Source organism: Physella acuta, unplaced genomic scaffold (genome assembly GCF_028476545.2).
Source record: "Physella acuta isolate Inbredline_101_S28 unplaced genomic scaffold, ASM2847654v3 ptg002227l, whole genome shotgun sequence".
Lineage (NCBI taxonomy): Eukaryota > Metazoa > Mollusca > Gastropoda > Physidae > Physella > Physella acuta.
In genome coordinates, this window is record NW_026733727.1 from 29,663 (window position 1) to 46,184 (window position 16,522).

The 16,522-nt window shown below is 35.2% G+C and overlaps 1 protein-coding gene across 1 annotated transcript; it reads left to right on the forward strand.

Moving 5' to 3' along the window:
• The first annotated feature begins 560 nt into the window (after window positions 1–560).
• LOC131932595 (uncharacterized) lies at window positions 561–16,146 on the forward strand. The gene is made up of 14 exons (XM_059289525.1): window positions 561–867; window positions 3,202–3,277; window positions 4,213–4,368; window positions 5,012–5,251; window positions 5,969–6,085; window positions 7,248–7,357; window positions 8,830–8,978; window positions 10,632–10,780; window positions 11,397–11,564; window positions 12,007–12,180; window positions 12,477–12,629; window positions 14,143–14,248; window positions 14,522–14,643; window positions 15,107–16,146. Exons 3-14 carry the CDS (start codon window positions 4,234–4,236, stop codon window positions 15,392–15,394), a joined length of 1,911 nt encoding a protein of 636 aa, XP_059145508.1. The 5' UTR covers window positions 561–867; window positions 3,202–3,277; window positions 4,213–4,233; the 3' UTR covers window positions 15,395–16,146.
• The last annotated feature ends 376 nt before the right edge of the window (window positions 16,147–16,522 follow it).

Below are 16,522 nucleotides of genomic sequence, written 5' to 3' on the forward strand. Positions count from 1 at the left end.
ACGACACATAACACACACTACATATAACACAGTCGACACATAACACACACAACATACAACACACAGGACACATAACACACACGACACATAACACACACGACACATAACACACACGACACATAACACACACGACACATAACACACACGACACATAACACACACGACACATAACACACACGACACATAACACACACGACACATAACACACACGACACATAACACACACGACACATAACACACACGACACATAACACACACGACAAATAACACACACGACACATAACATAACACACAACACACATGACACATCACAGCGTTGTAACCCAGGCTAGCACACTACAAAACAAATACCAACACAAAACATTGCTGTGACACTAAATAACACACAACAATTACGACACATGTATATCTGTGTTGCCCAATAAAACACACGAAAACACATAACTTACACAATAAAAAATACATGTCACAAGTGAAGAACAATTTAACAGGCCAAGTAACAAACAATACTGACTGTTTACACGAAATTCTTTTTCCTCGTTCGAAATGTACACATGTGTTTAACAGGGCTAAAGTTTTGTTAATTGTTCTACTCAGTAGTGTCAAAAATAGACATTCATCAGTCGAACTCTTTCCATGTCTTTAAAAACATTTACCTTAAGTAACTAAACCCAGTATTTTTTTTTTCCAAAGTTCTTTTAAAATGACAAAGTTCGAATCGGGTGACTAATCAGTCTAACATCCGGAATGTATTGAAGCATGCGAATGTCAAAGGGTAACACTAAAACAGAAAAATGTGAACTAGTGTTCGTATCTTATTAAAATATAATTAACTTATAAGGCAATCAACGTAGGAGAGAAAAAAAGGTAAGTGTTATTACATTTTAAAACGTCAATACATTAATTATCTATATAACTAATTTAGAGACAAGAGAGTGACTAAATGTTTAATTAAGTCAGTTGTTCGAAAGTTAAGGTACTCTTTGTCCAGCCTTATTAACAACAAAAGCATCAACTCGACGACTTAGTGAAGTTTCAAGTATATTTACAAGATTCTAAACTTAATTAGGTCCTAAATAACTTTATAAAGTCCTAAATATAAAATCTTAAATTCAATTTCATGATCTGAAATACACAAACTCTCGGTCTAATCACCATTACTGATGTTTGAAATATTAATACTTATGTCCTAAATACACTTAAATACGTCGTTAACAATGGGACGGTCGAATGGTAGAGCGTTTGACTGCTAAACAGATGGTCTCGAGTTAGGAATTTTGACTGAAGGTTGTCCCTGAGTCCACTCAGCTTTAATGGGTACCCGACTCAGGTTAGGGAAAGTAAAGGCGGCTTACCAAAGTACTAACCATGTTATCCCTTTACATGCCGAGGTCAACAAACATATGAACTCTGCGTCACCTACCCAGGTCTAAAGATGGGCTTTACTTTTTTTTAAAGTCGTGAACAGTAAAAAGTACATTTGCTGATATCTTAACAACTGGTACTAATGTCCCATATATATTTAAACAAATCTTAACTAAACGCACACATAAAATAAACCTACACACTTCAATAACATGTGTAGTTAAGTACTAAAACAGGCACACAATTCCTACAAAGACTTAAGGCTCTAAACCCATATTCAGAAAGTTTGTATTGACACACTGCTATAAATAACAGCATGAAAAACACGTTATCTTTTTAAAACGCTTTTTTTAAAAATGTACTTTTGTAATGTGTTAAACGTCCGTATACCACAGTTCGATAACAAAAGTAGGTCATCACCTAGTTTATCAATTGGACTTGATTTCGGTCATGACCTGATATTCAATCGAATTAAGAGATTAGTTTTGGTGATAACTTCATATTTAATTAGACCCGGTATTTTTTTCTCAACGTAACAGTAGTTTATTTTTCAATTAGCGGTTTCCGCGGTTTGATTTATAGTGATTTAGTTAGTTTTTTCCCTAGTAAGTTTTGATATTTAATTCTTACTTCTATCTTACTCTCATCTTCAATATGTTTGGTCAGTAAGGTTTAGATTACAGTAGTTTAACTTATACTATGGTTTCTTTCAGACGTTTTTCACCTGGGGGAGGGAGGGCACTGGAAACTTTCGGGGAAAGGGTCGGAAGGGGGGGGGGGGTAAGACTAATAAAAGTATACAATGTTATTTGAGTTACACATTTTTTTCTAATTCCTCCAGGGGTGTGGGTGGAGGGGGGGGGGGGAGGTGGAGCATACATTAGTAAAAGTATTCAAAGTTATTTAAATTTTAAAAGAAAGTGTAATCCCTCCCGGGGGGGGGGGGGGGTGGGGAGGTGGAAAGAGACAATGGTAAAAGTGTAGGCTACACGCGATCCCATTACTCTGTTTCAGTGACCCCGGTTAATGAAAGGATAGTGTGGTCAGCATTATGCCCAGCAGCATTTGCTTCTTTTAACGTGAGTCAGGTACCTATTAGAACTGAGTGAACTCAGGGACGTTCTACAGACAAGTTCCTAGGAAATAGATGAACTCTACTTCACATGATCCAAAGACAATCTTCTTTAAAAGGGTATTTTACTCACTTCTATATTACATTATCTCATTATATACCCTAGTATGATTGAAAGATGAGTTCTACTTCATCTGTCCCACGTGTCTTGGGCACTAAAGTAGAAATATATTTCGACGAATTCAATCGCTCAACGTTTTGATGTCCTCTTTGATCCAGCCTAATAGTATGGTAACCGTGTTTTCTGTATCTTACCTATCCTCAGCGTGTACTCAATTTCCGGCCCTATTAAGAAAGTTATCCCTTAAACACATTTACACTTGCGACGTCTAGAAAAAACAACAACTCGCAACAAGTTAGTATACATGTTCCTCGGGAATTTTTTTTCCATATACCATTAATTTGCTGAGAGTTTTTTTCCTAGACATGTATACTACAAGCCTACTTGTCGTAAGTGTAATCGCTGTGTTAGGCGCCTCATAATTGGTCGTATACCAACTCGCGTAAAATATTCTTAATATTCTTTTATTACAATGTGGTTAAAAATAATTATATCTGGTCAAATATATATTTAGTTTTGTTAATGACGAAATACAGTTCGATTTAATTATTATCTCTTCGGTGTATTTGCAGCTTTAATATGATAAGATAGCAATGCAAATTTCTTTGACGTTGTTACGTTATCTTTTCTTCGTTTCATTCAGATCACGTATTTGATATGTGTGGTTTGGCCGGGACTCACTCATAAAAATCCGGATTGAAAAACACAATATTTCATAAGTAGGTATTTAAGTAAGTAAACGCAATAAATATAAACAATATCATATATCCATAAAACAGATGTGAATAGTACACATTACTTACTAAGTTTCTACACTACATTTATATATTTAATCATTGACTTTCATACTTGTTTACGAGTTGAGATAATTTGAAGAATTTTCTTTTAATTGGGCATATAGTTACGATTGTTATTTTTTTCTCATCAATTTTTTTATTAAATTAATAAATAAAATAAAAAAAATCAACCTTTATTCATGATTTTCTATATAAGTATAGTATTTACTATATAAGTAGTTTTATAAAAAAAAATGTAGTTATGGTAATACTAGACTAGTATTATATATATATATATATATATATATATATATATATATATATATATATATATATATATATATATATATATATATATACATGTATCTTATATAAAAACATGTAGTATCTTGTATAAACACATGTAGTATATTATACAAACACGTGTGGTATCTTGTGGTATCTTATATAAATACATATAGGATCTAAAATAAACACTTGTAGTATTTTATATAAACACATGCAGTAACTTATATTAACACTTGTAGTACCTTATATAAACACAAGCAGTATCTTATATAAGTACATGCAGTACCTTATATAAGCACATACAGTACCTTATATAAGCACATGCAGTTCTTATATAAGCACATACAGTACGTTATATCAACGTATGTAGTCAGGAGGACAACACAAAGTTTAGCATTAGAATCGTGCAAGCGCGCACACGCACATACACACAAACAAACACACAAATGTGTGTATATACATATATGCATATACATATATATATATATATATATATATATATGTATATATATATATATATATATATGTATGTATATATATATATATATATATATATATATATATATATATATATATATATATATATATAGTCTTCAGTGGGGAAAGACAACATGGCCGCTCTAAGCCTCAGCTTGCTGTTGACATTGAGCACATGTAGCCTAGTACTTGCAGCGACTGACACATCCAAGTTTAAGATCACAAGCACGTTCGTTGAGAGACTGTTCAAGATGATCTCAGAAGATCAGGTAGGCTGTGTGTACTCAACTTTATCGAATTTTACTTCCTAGAGGCTGTTCTTACCTCTTCCATTTTGTGTGCTAATTCATAGTTTATAACCTTAGTATTTTTAATTTTTTTTTACAATCTTTGAGGTTAAATAAAACTGAATAAATTTTGTACTAGATCTAGTAAAAGTGTGTGTTAATTGTGATTTTATTACGTATGAATTACTCCATAATGTTGAGGTTTCTCGACAAGACCACTTAATTAAAGTCAAAATTTATTTGCCGCCTTTTTGCATATTCAATAGTTTTATTGTTCTTTTATTACATAGCACATTATAATCATATCTGATGTAGAGACATTGAAATACCATTATTATTTAAAAGTTTGAAATAAAAAAAACAGGGGAAAAGGAGGAAAAACACGCGAAAAACGCTGTAAATTGCCTAAGCTTAATAGGGCTGGTAAGTAGGTCACCAACCAGTTCTACGGCTCAATAAAACCTGCATAAGTCATAGAACTGGTTTGGTGACCTACTTACCAGCTCTATTGGGAATTGAAAAAGGCGAAGTAGAATAATTTATAATCCTTTGTTATCATTCATTGAATACAAAAAACTATTTATTTACCCCTAACAATGAGCCTCATCTTACATCTCAACCACAGATTCAGACCGAGGTTCCTTACATTCCATTCAGACAATGGCATCGCGCCAAGGGCGTATACACTAGTGGGGTCAAGATCAACTTTAACGGCCCTCTGGACATGACAGAGGCGCGCCGGCTCCTGTCTGTCTTCGACAACAACATGTTTGTCACTGCCTGGGTCACTACCTCCCTGCTCGAGGCCTTCAAGTATGGCGACGCTCCGAAACTTTCCGACGCTCAGATGGAGCTGTCTTTGAACGTGGGTGCTCGTGAAGTGTATCGTGATATATATTGAGAAGGATTGTACAAATATTATATAACGACAATTTATGACATGATATTCTTTATAAATCACAGTAAAAATTGTATTCAAGATTTCACTTTGCAGTCCCTAAATTATCAATTATCTCGATATTCCACATTGAGCACCGAGATTCCTTATCCGATATTCCTTATAAACTCCGGCACATTCCCAGCTGTGTCCAATATTCCCTATAGTGCTGAGATTTGCAAGATTCTTCACAGTCCCGAGATTCTAAATAATCTCGAGTTCACATAATAATCCAGAGATTCCAGATTGAATTTCAATATACCTAGAATCATAATGCCGAGAATCCAAATATAATTCAGAGATTTCAAATTTAGTTCCAATATACCAAAAAGAGATTCCATAATGCCGAGAATCCAAATATAATTCAGAGATTCCAAATTAATCCAATATACCTAAAAGAGATTCCATAATCCCGACAATCAACATATAATCCAGAGATTCCTCGCGAAGACCGTAGGTTTCCTAAAGAAACCGATATTCCCACAGAGAGTACGGAATCCCTGATAGTTACGAGATATTCTTTAGTCCTTAGACTCCACATAAATTCCTTTAATAACATATGGTAGGGTTCAATGAGTAAGGTATTTGTCCCTTCAGGCAGTCTACACTACAATAGCTCTATGCCTTGTATGCCTTTATCTCCAGGTGTTCCAAAACTACCACGACAAGAACAAGCCATACAACACGTCCACCATGTCCTTCTGGCCCCAGGTCTACAACCAAACGCTCAAAGTCTGGCAGTGTACTCCAGAAAACCTGGTGGTCAGTATACGGACACTTTTCCGTTAGGGGGTACCATTTCGCCTTCGATTAACGCATACCTCAATGTCACCTAACCCTAACGTAAATTTAAATCCTAACTGTAATTATCAAACGAAAAATAATTTAACTATTACTTTAACGGTGTAAGTGATAGCATTAAAAATATAGCTATACGGAGACCCACTCCTTCCTATAATCAATTTGTTGTTACTAAAAAAACTTCACATCTTCAAACATAGCGATCGTACGCCAATAAAGTCACACATTTTACAGTCGATTTCACTACCTTCCCATTTTTGTTTTCATCGTCACACATTGTCACAAAAATTCAGACCCGATCCCATGATAAGGGTGTCTGTTCAAAAAAACTTTAGACATAAACCCCCTGGGCATAAACCCCCCAAAATAAATAATAATATGAGTTCAGTTTCTCCAAACCCGATTTGCTGTTCTTTGTTTTAATAATTATTGAGTTGTTTCCCTTAACGAAGTGCTAATTAAAGTTTGACAAATTTTTACTAGCAAGGCTGATTTAGCCAGAAAAAGAAATCCTAATATATAAAAGACCATGTGCGCACTTATTTAATATTGAACAATATAATAAATCAGGGTCTTGGAAAAATATTACATTTTTAAAAGAACTGCAGCTTACACAAAATGTCTTATAATTTTACAACAGTGGTTGTACTAAGTGCAAACGTGTATATTTAGGTAGGTTGTATGCCTCTCCATTAGTCATTAAGTCATTTGAAAAAACCAACCAAAAAATAAACTCACCATTTTGCAGTCCATTTTTTAATTTAAAAACAAATGTATTTATTTGTTTTTAAATTTATTTCTTCATTTAACAAACGACAACACATTTTTGAGTCCCTTTAATCAAATAATTACGTTCAAACTCCTTTATTTTCCTTTACCCCCCCCCCCCCCTTCTTTCGTCTGACATCATCTGAAAAAAATGACCTCACACTTCTATAATCCTTTTTTAATCTAAAAATGTTTTTTTTTTCTTTTTTCTTTATCTAATTTCTTTAATTTTATACAAAACAAAATTTTAAAGCGCCCCTTCATCAACTCATTACGTTCAAATCCATTTATTCTTCTAATAACCTTTCACTTGTTAGCTCAATGTAACAGTTCACGATTACTTTCATCGTTTCAGGGCGCATTTCAGATGGTAGACGAAGTACCCCTGAATTTGCTAGAAGCGTTTCTCAAAGTTTTGGGGCTGAGTAACCTGGCCAAAGATATAGATGCTATTATAAGTGAAAAGTGAGTTTTAATTTTTACTTTCTCGTATATACGAAGTATAGAGAAAGTATTGTAATAGTGCAAAAAAAATCGAGATTTTTACAAATCTCGACGTTTTATACCTCACTGATACGGAAAAACATAATTTTGAAATCTTGTCCGTATGTCTGTCTGTGTGTGTGTCTGTGTGTCTGTGTGTCTGTGTGTATACACGATTACTTGAGTACCGTTACAGATAGGTTGATGAAATTTCATATACAAGTATTTTATCAAAATCGTAGATCCGTATCAACTTTTGAGCGATTTCCGATAACCGGAAGTGGTACTTTTTCTATTTTGAATTTTTCAAAAGCCTATAACTTGAGTACTATTTCAGATAGATAAATGAAATTTCACATGTAAGTAAAAGCTTTAATTCTCTACCTTCTTTCAAATTTTGAGTAATTTCCGTTGAATGGAAGTACTAATTTACACTATTTCCGATTTCTCAAAAAACGCACGTAAATTTATAAAGTACTAATAATGTTGCGCATTATTATGCACATCTTTATTTGGCGTTCACTTGGTGTGCAATTCTTTTTTCTACGAAGTTTTATTCTATTTTAAAAAGTTGAAGTATTTAAAGTGGATTGAAAATAATGTATATATCCCGAGTTGCCATTCCCCGTAGTGTTATATTAGAATATTCGAGAAAGTTTAGGGGAGATCACTCCCGGTTTATTTTTGTTAACAACTTTTCGTTACTTGCCAAGAAAAGTAATGTCCACAGCGTCTCACTGTGGGGCAAGTGACGTAGAATTCTCCTGCTTGTGTGACATCGGCATATGAAGGGTATTGTTGTCATCACTACGCCATTATAATAGTAAGCTTTTAAATGCACTGACGATAGAAAATAAAACAAACTTGATCCTTTAATAAAAGCTTTGTCAGCTCATTACATCTCTTATATAGTGTATTCGATTTATTATATCATGCCAGAATCGCGGTACATTCAAATATTTACTTTATGATGTATACAACAAATAAGAGATACGAAATATTATTAGTATATGATGTTAGAGGACGAAATTGCAAACACTAGTTGTCAATTTAGGGGATTATGCACTGGCTACGTGGGACGGCGTGGCCTAGCGGTGGAGCGCTAGAAAGCTAACCCGATAGTTTCAAGTTCGAATCCGCGTTCAAGATATTGGAACGTCCCTGAGTCCACCCAACTCTGATGGGTACCTAACTCGCATTAGGGAAAGTAAAGGTGGCTGGGCTTAGTGCTGACCACATTATCCCTTAATATCCCGAGGTCAAGAAACATGAACTCCACTTCATCTGTCCAATGGATCGTTAGGCCTAAAAAGGAAAATTTTCTTTTTTACTTTATACACTGGCTACGTTTTTGTTTCCACTATCATTTAAGCTTGTTTTACTGCCCCAAGCACTGTGATGGTTAAAGCTTATTCTCACAAAAGGTTAATAACCCCATTCTTTTGTTTCCCAAGGACAGATTTCCTGATGGCATTCCACATCCCGCCAGACTTTGACGACACATTCGTCAACCTGGGTCTCGGGTCATTGCTGTACCAGATGAGGGACCAGTTCCAGACTGGCTGGCAGCTGTGGAGTTCCCAGAACACCAACATCACTTCCGGTAAAACGAACACTAACTCAGCTTGCATTTTAAATGGTTTATTGTCTTGTTAGACTGTAGATTGGTTATCTGGTTCGGTTGTCTTGATTACCTTGTTACTATGTTTACGAATTAGTCTGGCTAGCTGACCATTAATATATATATATATATATATATATATATATATATATATATATATATATATATATATATATATATATATATATATATATATATATATACATATATATATATATATATGTATATATATATGTATGTATATATATATGTATATGTATATATATATATATATATATATATATATATATATATATATATATATATATATATATATATATATATATATATATGTATATATATATATATATATATATATATATATATATATATATATATATATATATATATATGTATATATATATATATATATATATATATATATATATATATATATATGTATATATATATATATATATATATATATATATATATATATATATATGTATATGTATATATATATATATATATATATATATATATGTATATGTATATATATATATATATATATATATATATATATATATATATATATATATATATATATATATATATATATACGAGACCTGTTTTAGGGATAATTAATTTTCTTTCGAAAAATTTTACTACAACCTACCCACCATTGATGGGACTATCTGTAGAGAGCTAGTCTGCTAACCCGTAAGTCTCGAGTTCGAATCCGGGTTCAAGTCAGTATACCGTCCCTGTGTACACCCAGCACTGATGGGTACCTAACTCACGTTAGGGAAAGTAAAGTTGTCTATTCACAATGCTGACCACACTATCCCTTCATATGCGGAGGTTACAGAAACCTGTGAACTCTACTTCACTTGCCCCATAGACCATCAGGTTTGAAGGAGACTTTTACTTCACTTTACTTTACCCACCATCCACAACACTACAACTAGCACCTTTCGTAAAACGAAACTGAAATAATATATCTTTAGCATTATTTATTTATGAATTACAAGCAGTTATCTGTACAGGTTACCACACAATTTACCTACACAGCTTTAGCTATTTAACGGCTAACTCACCATCTATTCAAATTTTGTATACTGCTCTTATATTTTACCAGTGTTAGACTTTGTAAACTAAACACAAGTTGTAGTCTTAATTCAATTATCTATATATATAATTCTCTTCTGGGATCAGTTAGAAAACAAGCTGCAAGCGCGCCTTTGCAGTCCCCTCTCTTCCTCTCTATCACTATCACTACCACCCCCACCCCACCCCCACATGATCTGGTGAGCGGTGTTCACTCTGTTTACATTTTACAATCACAGAGACGGGTTTGGTGACGGCTATTAGGGGCAGATAATTTAGTTTGAAACGATTTTAAACTTAAAGGAGGTAACTAAAAGGAGGCTGCTTTCACGTGGGGGGGGGGGGGGGGGGTAGTGTTTTTAAGCAAATATTTTCAATGGCAGCATTGGTACTGTCGAATTCACAAATTAAAAATTACTGAAAAGTAGAAAAAAACAACTAAATAGCGGCGTATGATACGCAGCGGGTCGGCTCGTATTAAATAAAACATGGTCGCCTCTTTGCATTCGAATTATGATCACCAATTTTTAATTTTTTTTATCCAACCAGCATTCGACGCCTTAAAGAAATACGCCTATAGACCTTTCTCTAGTGATCCCAATCAAAACACAATCGACCCCAGGACATATTTGTACATTAGGAAATTTTTGGACCAGGCTGAGTCTGAAGGCAAAGACGTGGCACTGGTACCAACATGGGTAGGTTTTAGAGATGTGAAAGTTCTTTACACAATAGACGATAGGGACAGTCTTTAAAGTACGTCTCGATCTGGGAGGTGGAAGGGGAGGGTGGGGGGATATTATAAAATGTGAGAAAGTTAATGATAAAATTCGCTCGTATTACCTGACACCGCGCGGCATTGATAAATGTGGCCTTCGTAGCGTCAAAGCGTTTCTGAAAATGTTCAGCAAGAAAATATGACATATCTAAAAACACGTGCACACGCAAAAATACTACCTTATGTAGCAATCATAAATTAATTTAAAAATTAATCATCTAGTTATGTCAACGTTTTTTTTTACATTGTAATCGGGTCATGAGCAACGTGCCAAATTAAAACAAAAATAGTACGGAAGAAGTGGTTGAGATTTTGCTAGTAAGTTTTGACTCATGACGAAGCCAGCACAAAGACATGATACATTTGGAATCAAATTAAATAAAATCTTGTAAAAAAAAAGGTACACTAATTACGTATGTGTATAATATCCGTGGAGCTTTGCATTATGTTCGTAATTTGTGCTAACCACTACAATAAAGCTTGCAATCATTACATTGGCAAACACATGAAACTGGTACAAATCCTTTCCGCGACAGATCCAGTCCATTGAGGAAATGCGGACCATGTTCTACCAGGGGGTCAGCATGCCCTTCCAGATCAACAACGTTGACGTCACGGTATCAGCCAACACCATCTACGGCATGACGTCATCCATACTCTCCGGCCTGGTCAGTCCAGATGTTTTAAGAGATCCGGAGCTAGAGGTGATGACGTCATATATCTATTGTATTGGGGGGGGGGGGGGGTGGGGCATAAAATATTGTTTTGGCTGATAGGGTATGACCGAACTGGTTGTATTAATCCTGACCTTAGTATTTTATAATTCCAATAAGGGATGTTTTTTTTATTGTAACTCACCATTGCTAAGCAAATACATTTTCGCCATTCTTACGTAGTATCCGAAGTTTGCTCTGTTATATGAAACACGAGTCATGTAACAATTTTAATTATTATCTTTTCGTTAGAACTAAAAAAAAGTTCACCGAAATAAATGATGTTTCGATCTGAAATTCGTACTTTTAACTTATGTTAATCCAACATAATCTTTCGCACTTTAAGAATTTATAAGTATACATTCATATTGTTACTGTGTATATAAAGAAATAGATACATAACCGCCACCCCTAAACACATTATTCCTCCCAGCAAATCTACCTGAACACGTCATCCCTGATCACATTCGAGGTGAGAAACAACCTGACCGACCGACCTGATCTGGCCTTGACCTACTACCCTTCACAGATCGAGTTCTACTGGTTCGTGGCCCGGACACTGACGGAACTGGAAACAGCGAAACGAAAGGGGACACTTCCTGTTCCGGTGAGTCTACACAATCTTAGCTAAAATGTTAAATATATACGACCTCAGTGAATCACTACATAAGTTTCATTCAAGAGCACATTACTACAGGTTAAAAACGCAACGTCATTTACTCCTACCCCTAATCTTTCCTACTGATATATACACATACACATATCCACACACACACACACACACATACACACATATATATATATATATGTATATATATATATATATATATATATATATATATATATATATATATATATATATATATATATATATATATATATATATATATATCATCCCAACAGTCGATGGACACAGTGTATGAGATGTTTAAAACAGTGGCTGAGAATGAAATGACAAAACAGATTTTATCTAAAGCGAGAGCGGAGCCGACGGAGAAAGTTTATTTCGACGATTTTCTCGGAGATGGGGACTATAACCACAGGAACGAGTCTATAGTGAGTGGGTCCTACGTCTTTTTTTTGAGGGGTCACAGAGAGTAAAAAAAAAGGAAAGCAGTGTTATATTATTTTGTTGTATGTTTATATAGTGTTGTGTGTTATTTACTAGAAATTATCTATGATAAATTCTTTCATTTACTTTGTTCTTTTTCTATTGATAGTGAACGAATGTGAACAAATTCCCTTGCCGTTTTTATGGTGTTGAATTGTGTCGTCGTTAATGGGTGTGTTGGAATGTACTATCGACGATGTGCTAGACCTGTGTAGTAGTTCATGTAAGGGGAAGGGAATGTGTCGATTTTCTCAATTTCTCAATGGTACAAGTAACAATTTGCGGTAAAAAATGATATCTCATAAGGATTGTTTGAAAATCTTAAAACACAAGGCAATATTTTTACTGACATAACAATATAACATTTACATAGAATACAGATAACTGCCCCTAATATTGATAAAAATTAATGAAGCCCCCCTCCCCTTCATCCACCTCCCATCAATAGAAATACAATATGATCTAGCTTCATCCACCTGACAAACCTTTGAAACAAACATTTTTTTCGTTTTTAAATGCTTCCTAAATAATATAAATATTTTGCCGTGTGATATTTTGTCTGAGATATTTTGTCCATGTTATCTTTTGTCCTGATATATTTTGTCCTGGGATCATTTTGTAAAATCATCTTAGAATAGATTTCCTGCAACACAATTAAGTATTTCCTGTCTATAGGTTATGCGCCATTTGGTCCGTTCACCTCAGCTTCGTTTCCATTTTGGATTTTCTACCATAGCCTTTGTTAACCCAAGAACAATATACACGGCAGCCTTTGTTTCAATTTGGAGTTGTCTCTCCTAGATGTGTTGCTATCCCCAGTTAACGAGTCTCATCTATCCGGGTTCTGAACTTGTGGCTTTTGGAGTTAGAAATAATATTCTCTCCTACCCGACCACACCGTCCCTTAAAAAGTATTCGAACTCTAAACCCTCTGGCTACTTTACCTCTTAGAGAAGTCTTTAATGACTATTTGTAGCCGTTAATACAACGATCTCTGCAGGAGTGGGATGTTAAAAAATGAGCATTTCACATCAGCTTATGTATAAAAAAAACATTAGCTTATTTCAGAATACAACGGCTTAGAGGAAAGACATGTATCTACACCAGAGTTTCTTTCAGGCATCTCTTCGAAGGGCGGGGGGGAAATGGAGACCCCTCGATGAATGCCTAGAAATAGAATTTATATAAAAATATACACTTTTACTTGTGACCGCCCTAACTCCACCCCCCCAGTAAATCTAGTCCAACCCCCCCCCCCCCCCCGATAATTTCAAGTCCCCCCCCCCCCCCTACGGAGAAAAAAGTCTGAAAGAAACATCAATCACAAAGAAGATTTAAGATAATCTCAGCTAATGGGAGTTTTAAAAGTGTAATTGACAAAATGCTAGTTATGGCTCAAAATAAAACATTTAGAGTGGAGTGTTATACCTCCTGGGCTTTCTTTTTGTTTCGTTTCAGATTCACGCCGAGGACAGAATTTTTACAACAGCAATGGCGGCCAACGCCTTGATGTACACGTGGAGTGTTTATGATGAGAAAACAAAAACATCCCATTGGAAAAGCGGTATGGTGTTTTACCTCCCGTCTCCGATAAAGAACTTTTTGGAATAATAGATTTCGTACTTTGACCTTAATAGATACATTATATGAATGAAATTGTATGAACTTTCACAATAGAAAAGCATTAGAAAATTTCTTTTATTTACATTTTAAGAGAATTATATCGTTATCTAAATGTTTTTTGTAGTTTTTATTTTCCTAAATTTTCTCACCAACCCTGATCAATATCTTTCTCCTCCCCCTCCCACAACCCCTTCTCTGCCATGTTGTGACACAGACTTACCCCCACAAGTCCTAACGACCATCACCGGATGTATCAACTGGCTGGTTGAACACACCACTGATGGAAAGTACGAACCTTGGAACGCTTTCTTCTCCGGGTCTGGCAAAGGCTATGCTGTAAGTTTCATTGTGACAAAATTTATTCCGTAACCCTTACAAAACTCACACTGGCGCCTTTTATTGAATGCTTCGAGCGTATGGTCCAAACTAACTTACGCTATTAATTACTACTAAAGTACCCGTTATCTAGTTCGATAGCTGTGGGTTTCGGGGGGCATCCATAATAATTAGAGTTTCTTTCAGCCATCTCCTAGGGGGGGGGGGGGGGGGGGGGGGGGCAGTACCTCCAATATAAAGCCACCACCCGCTCGAACGAAGTAGAAAAAAATATATTATATATAAAAATATATTTTTAACCATTGTCCTCCCCTCCCAAATATTTAAGTGCCCCCCCCCCCCCCTCACAAAATTTTTAAGTTGCAACCCCCCCCCCCCCCTCCCCGGAGAACTATATCTGAAAGAAACACTGATAACAATTGCAAGGAATGTCCGTAATACAAAGTATTTTGTCTTTCCCCAGTCCATGCCGTTCTGGTACCCCGCTAACAGACTCGAGTACCTCAACGGGACGGCCATCGACGATTGGACCAACTTCCCCAACTCCACTTTCTTGTACGGGGTCCAGGGCTACATCCCCACCGACAGATACGACGCCATGTTGAACCAGACCCACTTTGGTCAACCGACTCCTGTGACTTTCAACGGGTTCAATGACCCGTCTGGGTTCTTTCCTTTTTGGTCGTCAGCACCTTACACGTATTCTACAACATTACTAGCTGTGTCCAGGTTTAGCAATATTGTTGGTTAATTTTTTTTTAAATTTGACTTGTACTCATTTGATGATGTTCACGTTTAGCGATAATGTTTTCTTTTCGGTTCAACTTTTAAAATAAGTTTATTGTGTCCAGGTATACAATATTATTGGCCAGAGTAAAAAAAATTATTTCGCATGCATTGAGTTGAATATGACCAAATTTACAATGATGTTTGTGAAATGTATTTCTAAAATATTTGATTTAGTCCCAACACTTGAAAAGAACAGGATGAATGTGTCCAAATGTAGCAGTATTATTGTCTAAATAATTTTATTTTATTTTGGATCAAGTTTGTTTACACTTTTTTCATCTGATCTATTTAACTAACCATTGAATGAAACGTTATATTTTGTTTCAAATGTATCGTGAGATATCTAAGCGATAAAAAATAAGAAACTCCAGATTGTAAAGGATATATATAGATTGATGCGTTTATTGAAACAACACCTATAATCAATACTATTACAATAACTGTGATACTTCTAAATATTCTTTTTATACTTAGTAGTCTTAGAGGTTTTCTATCAATGGTCTATAAACTAAACCTTTAAAAATGTTTCTAACTCCCTTGTTACTGTTATCAGGACTACTTTTAAACATTTTATCTGGAAAGGAGGGGTGAGGGGGGAAACTTTCAAGTGTTGAGGGGTGGAGGGGTGCACGATGATTAAAGAATATATTTTTAACAGAAATTATGTAATTCTTCATTTTGTCGTTGGAGGAAGGGGCGGGGAAAAGGAGACGTGCTCCGCCCCCCCCCCCTCCCAAAAAAAAAGTACGAATGAAACACTGGTTGTTACTCATTATTACTGCCCAGATCTTCCCTCCTAAAAATTTATAATTACAAAGTAAGCTACGCCCCCCCCCCCCCCCCCCTCCCTCCCGCCCACATCAGCCAAACTCCTTACATTAACATGATAATTAAAAATGAAGATGTTAATTATAAATTTTACAATTCTTAAACATGCAGCAATACAGTTTTCAAATCCTTACCCTTGTGGAGCAAAACTTCCTCCCTCAGGGGCCTTACAATGTTTGGGAACTACCTCCTAATCTAGTCACTGGTAATTCCATACTGTGGTCGGTTATTGAAAATGAATAAACTGCAACTGTGATATTGA

Coding starts and splice junctions, on each gene's coding strand:
- LOC131932595 (XM_059289525.1), top strand. CDS start 4,234: ATGGCCGCTCTAAGCCTCAGCTTGCTGTTGACATTGAGCACATGTAGC. Junction 14,249..14,521: donor AACATCCCATTGGAAAAGCG/GTATGGTGTTTT, acceptor GTTGTGACACAG/ACTTACCCCCACAAGTCCTA. Junction 14,644..15,106: donor GGTCTGGCAAAGGCTATGCT/GTAAGTTTCATT, acceptor GTCTTTCCCCAG/TCCATGCCGTTCTGGTACCC.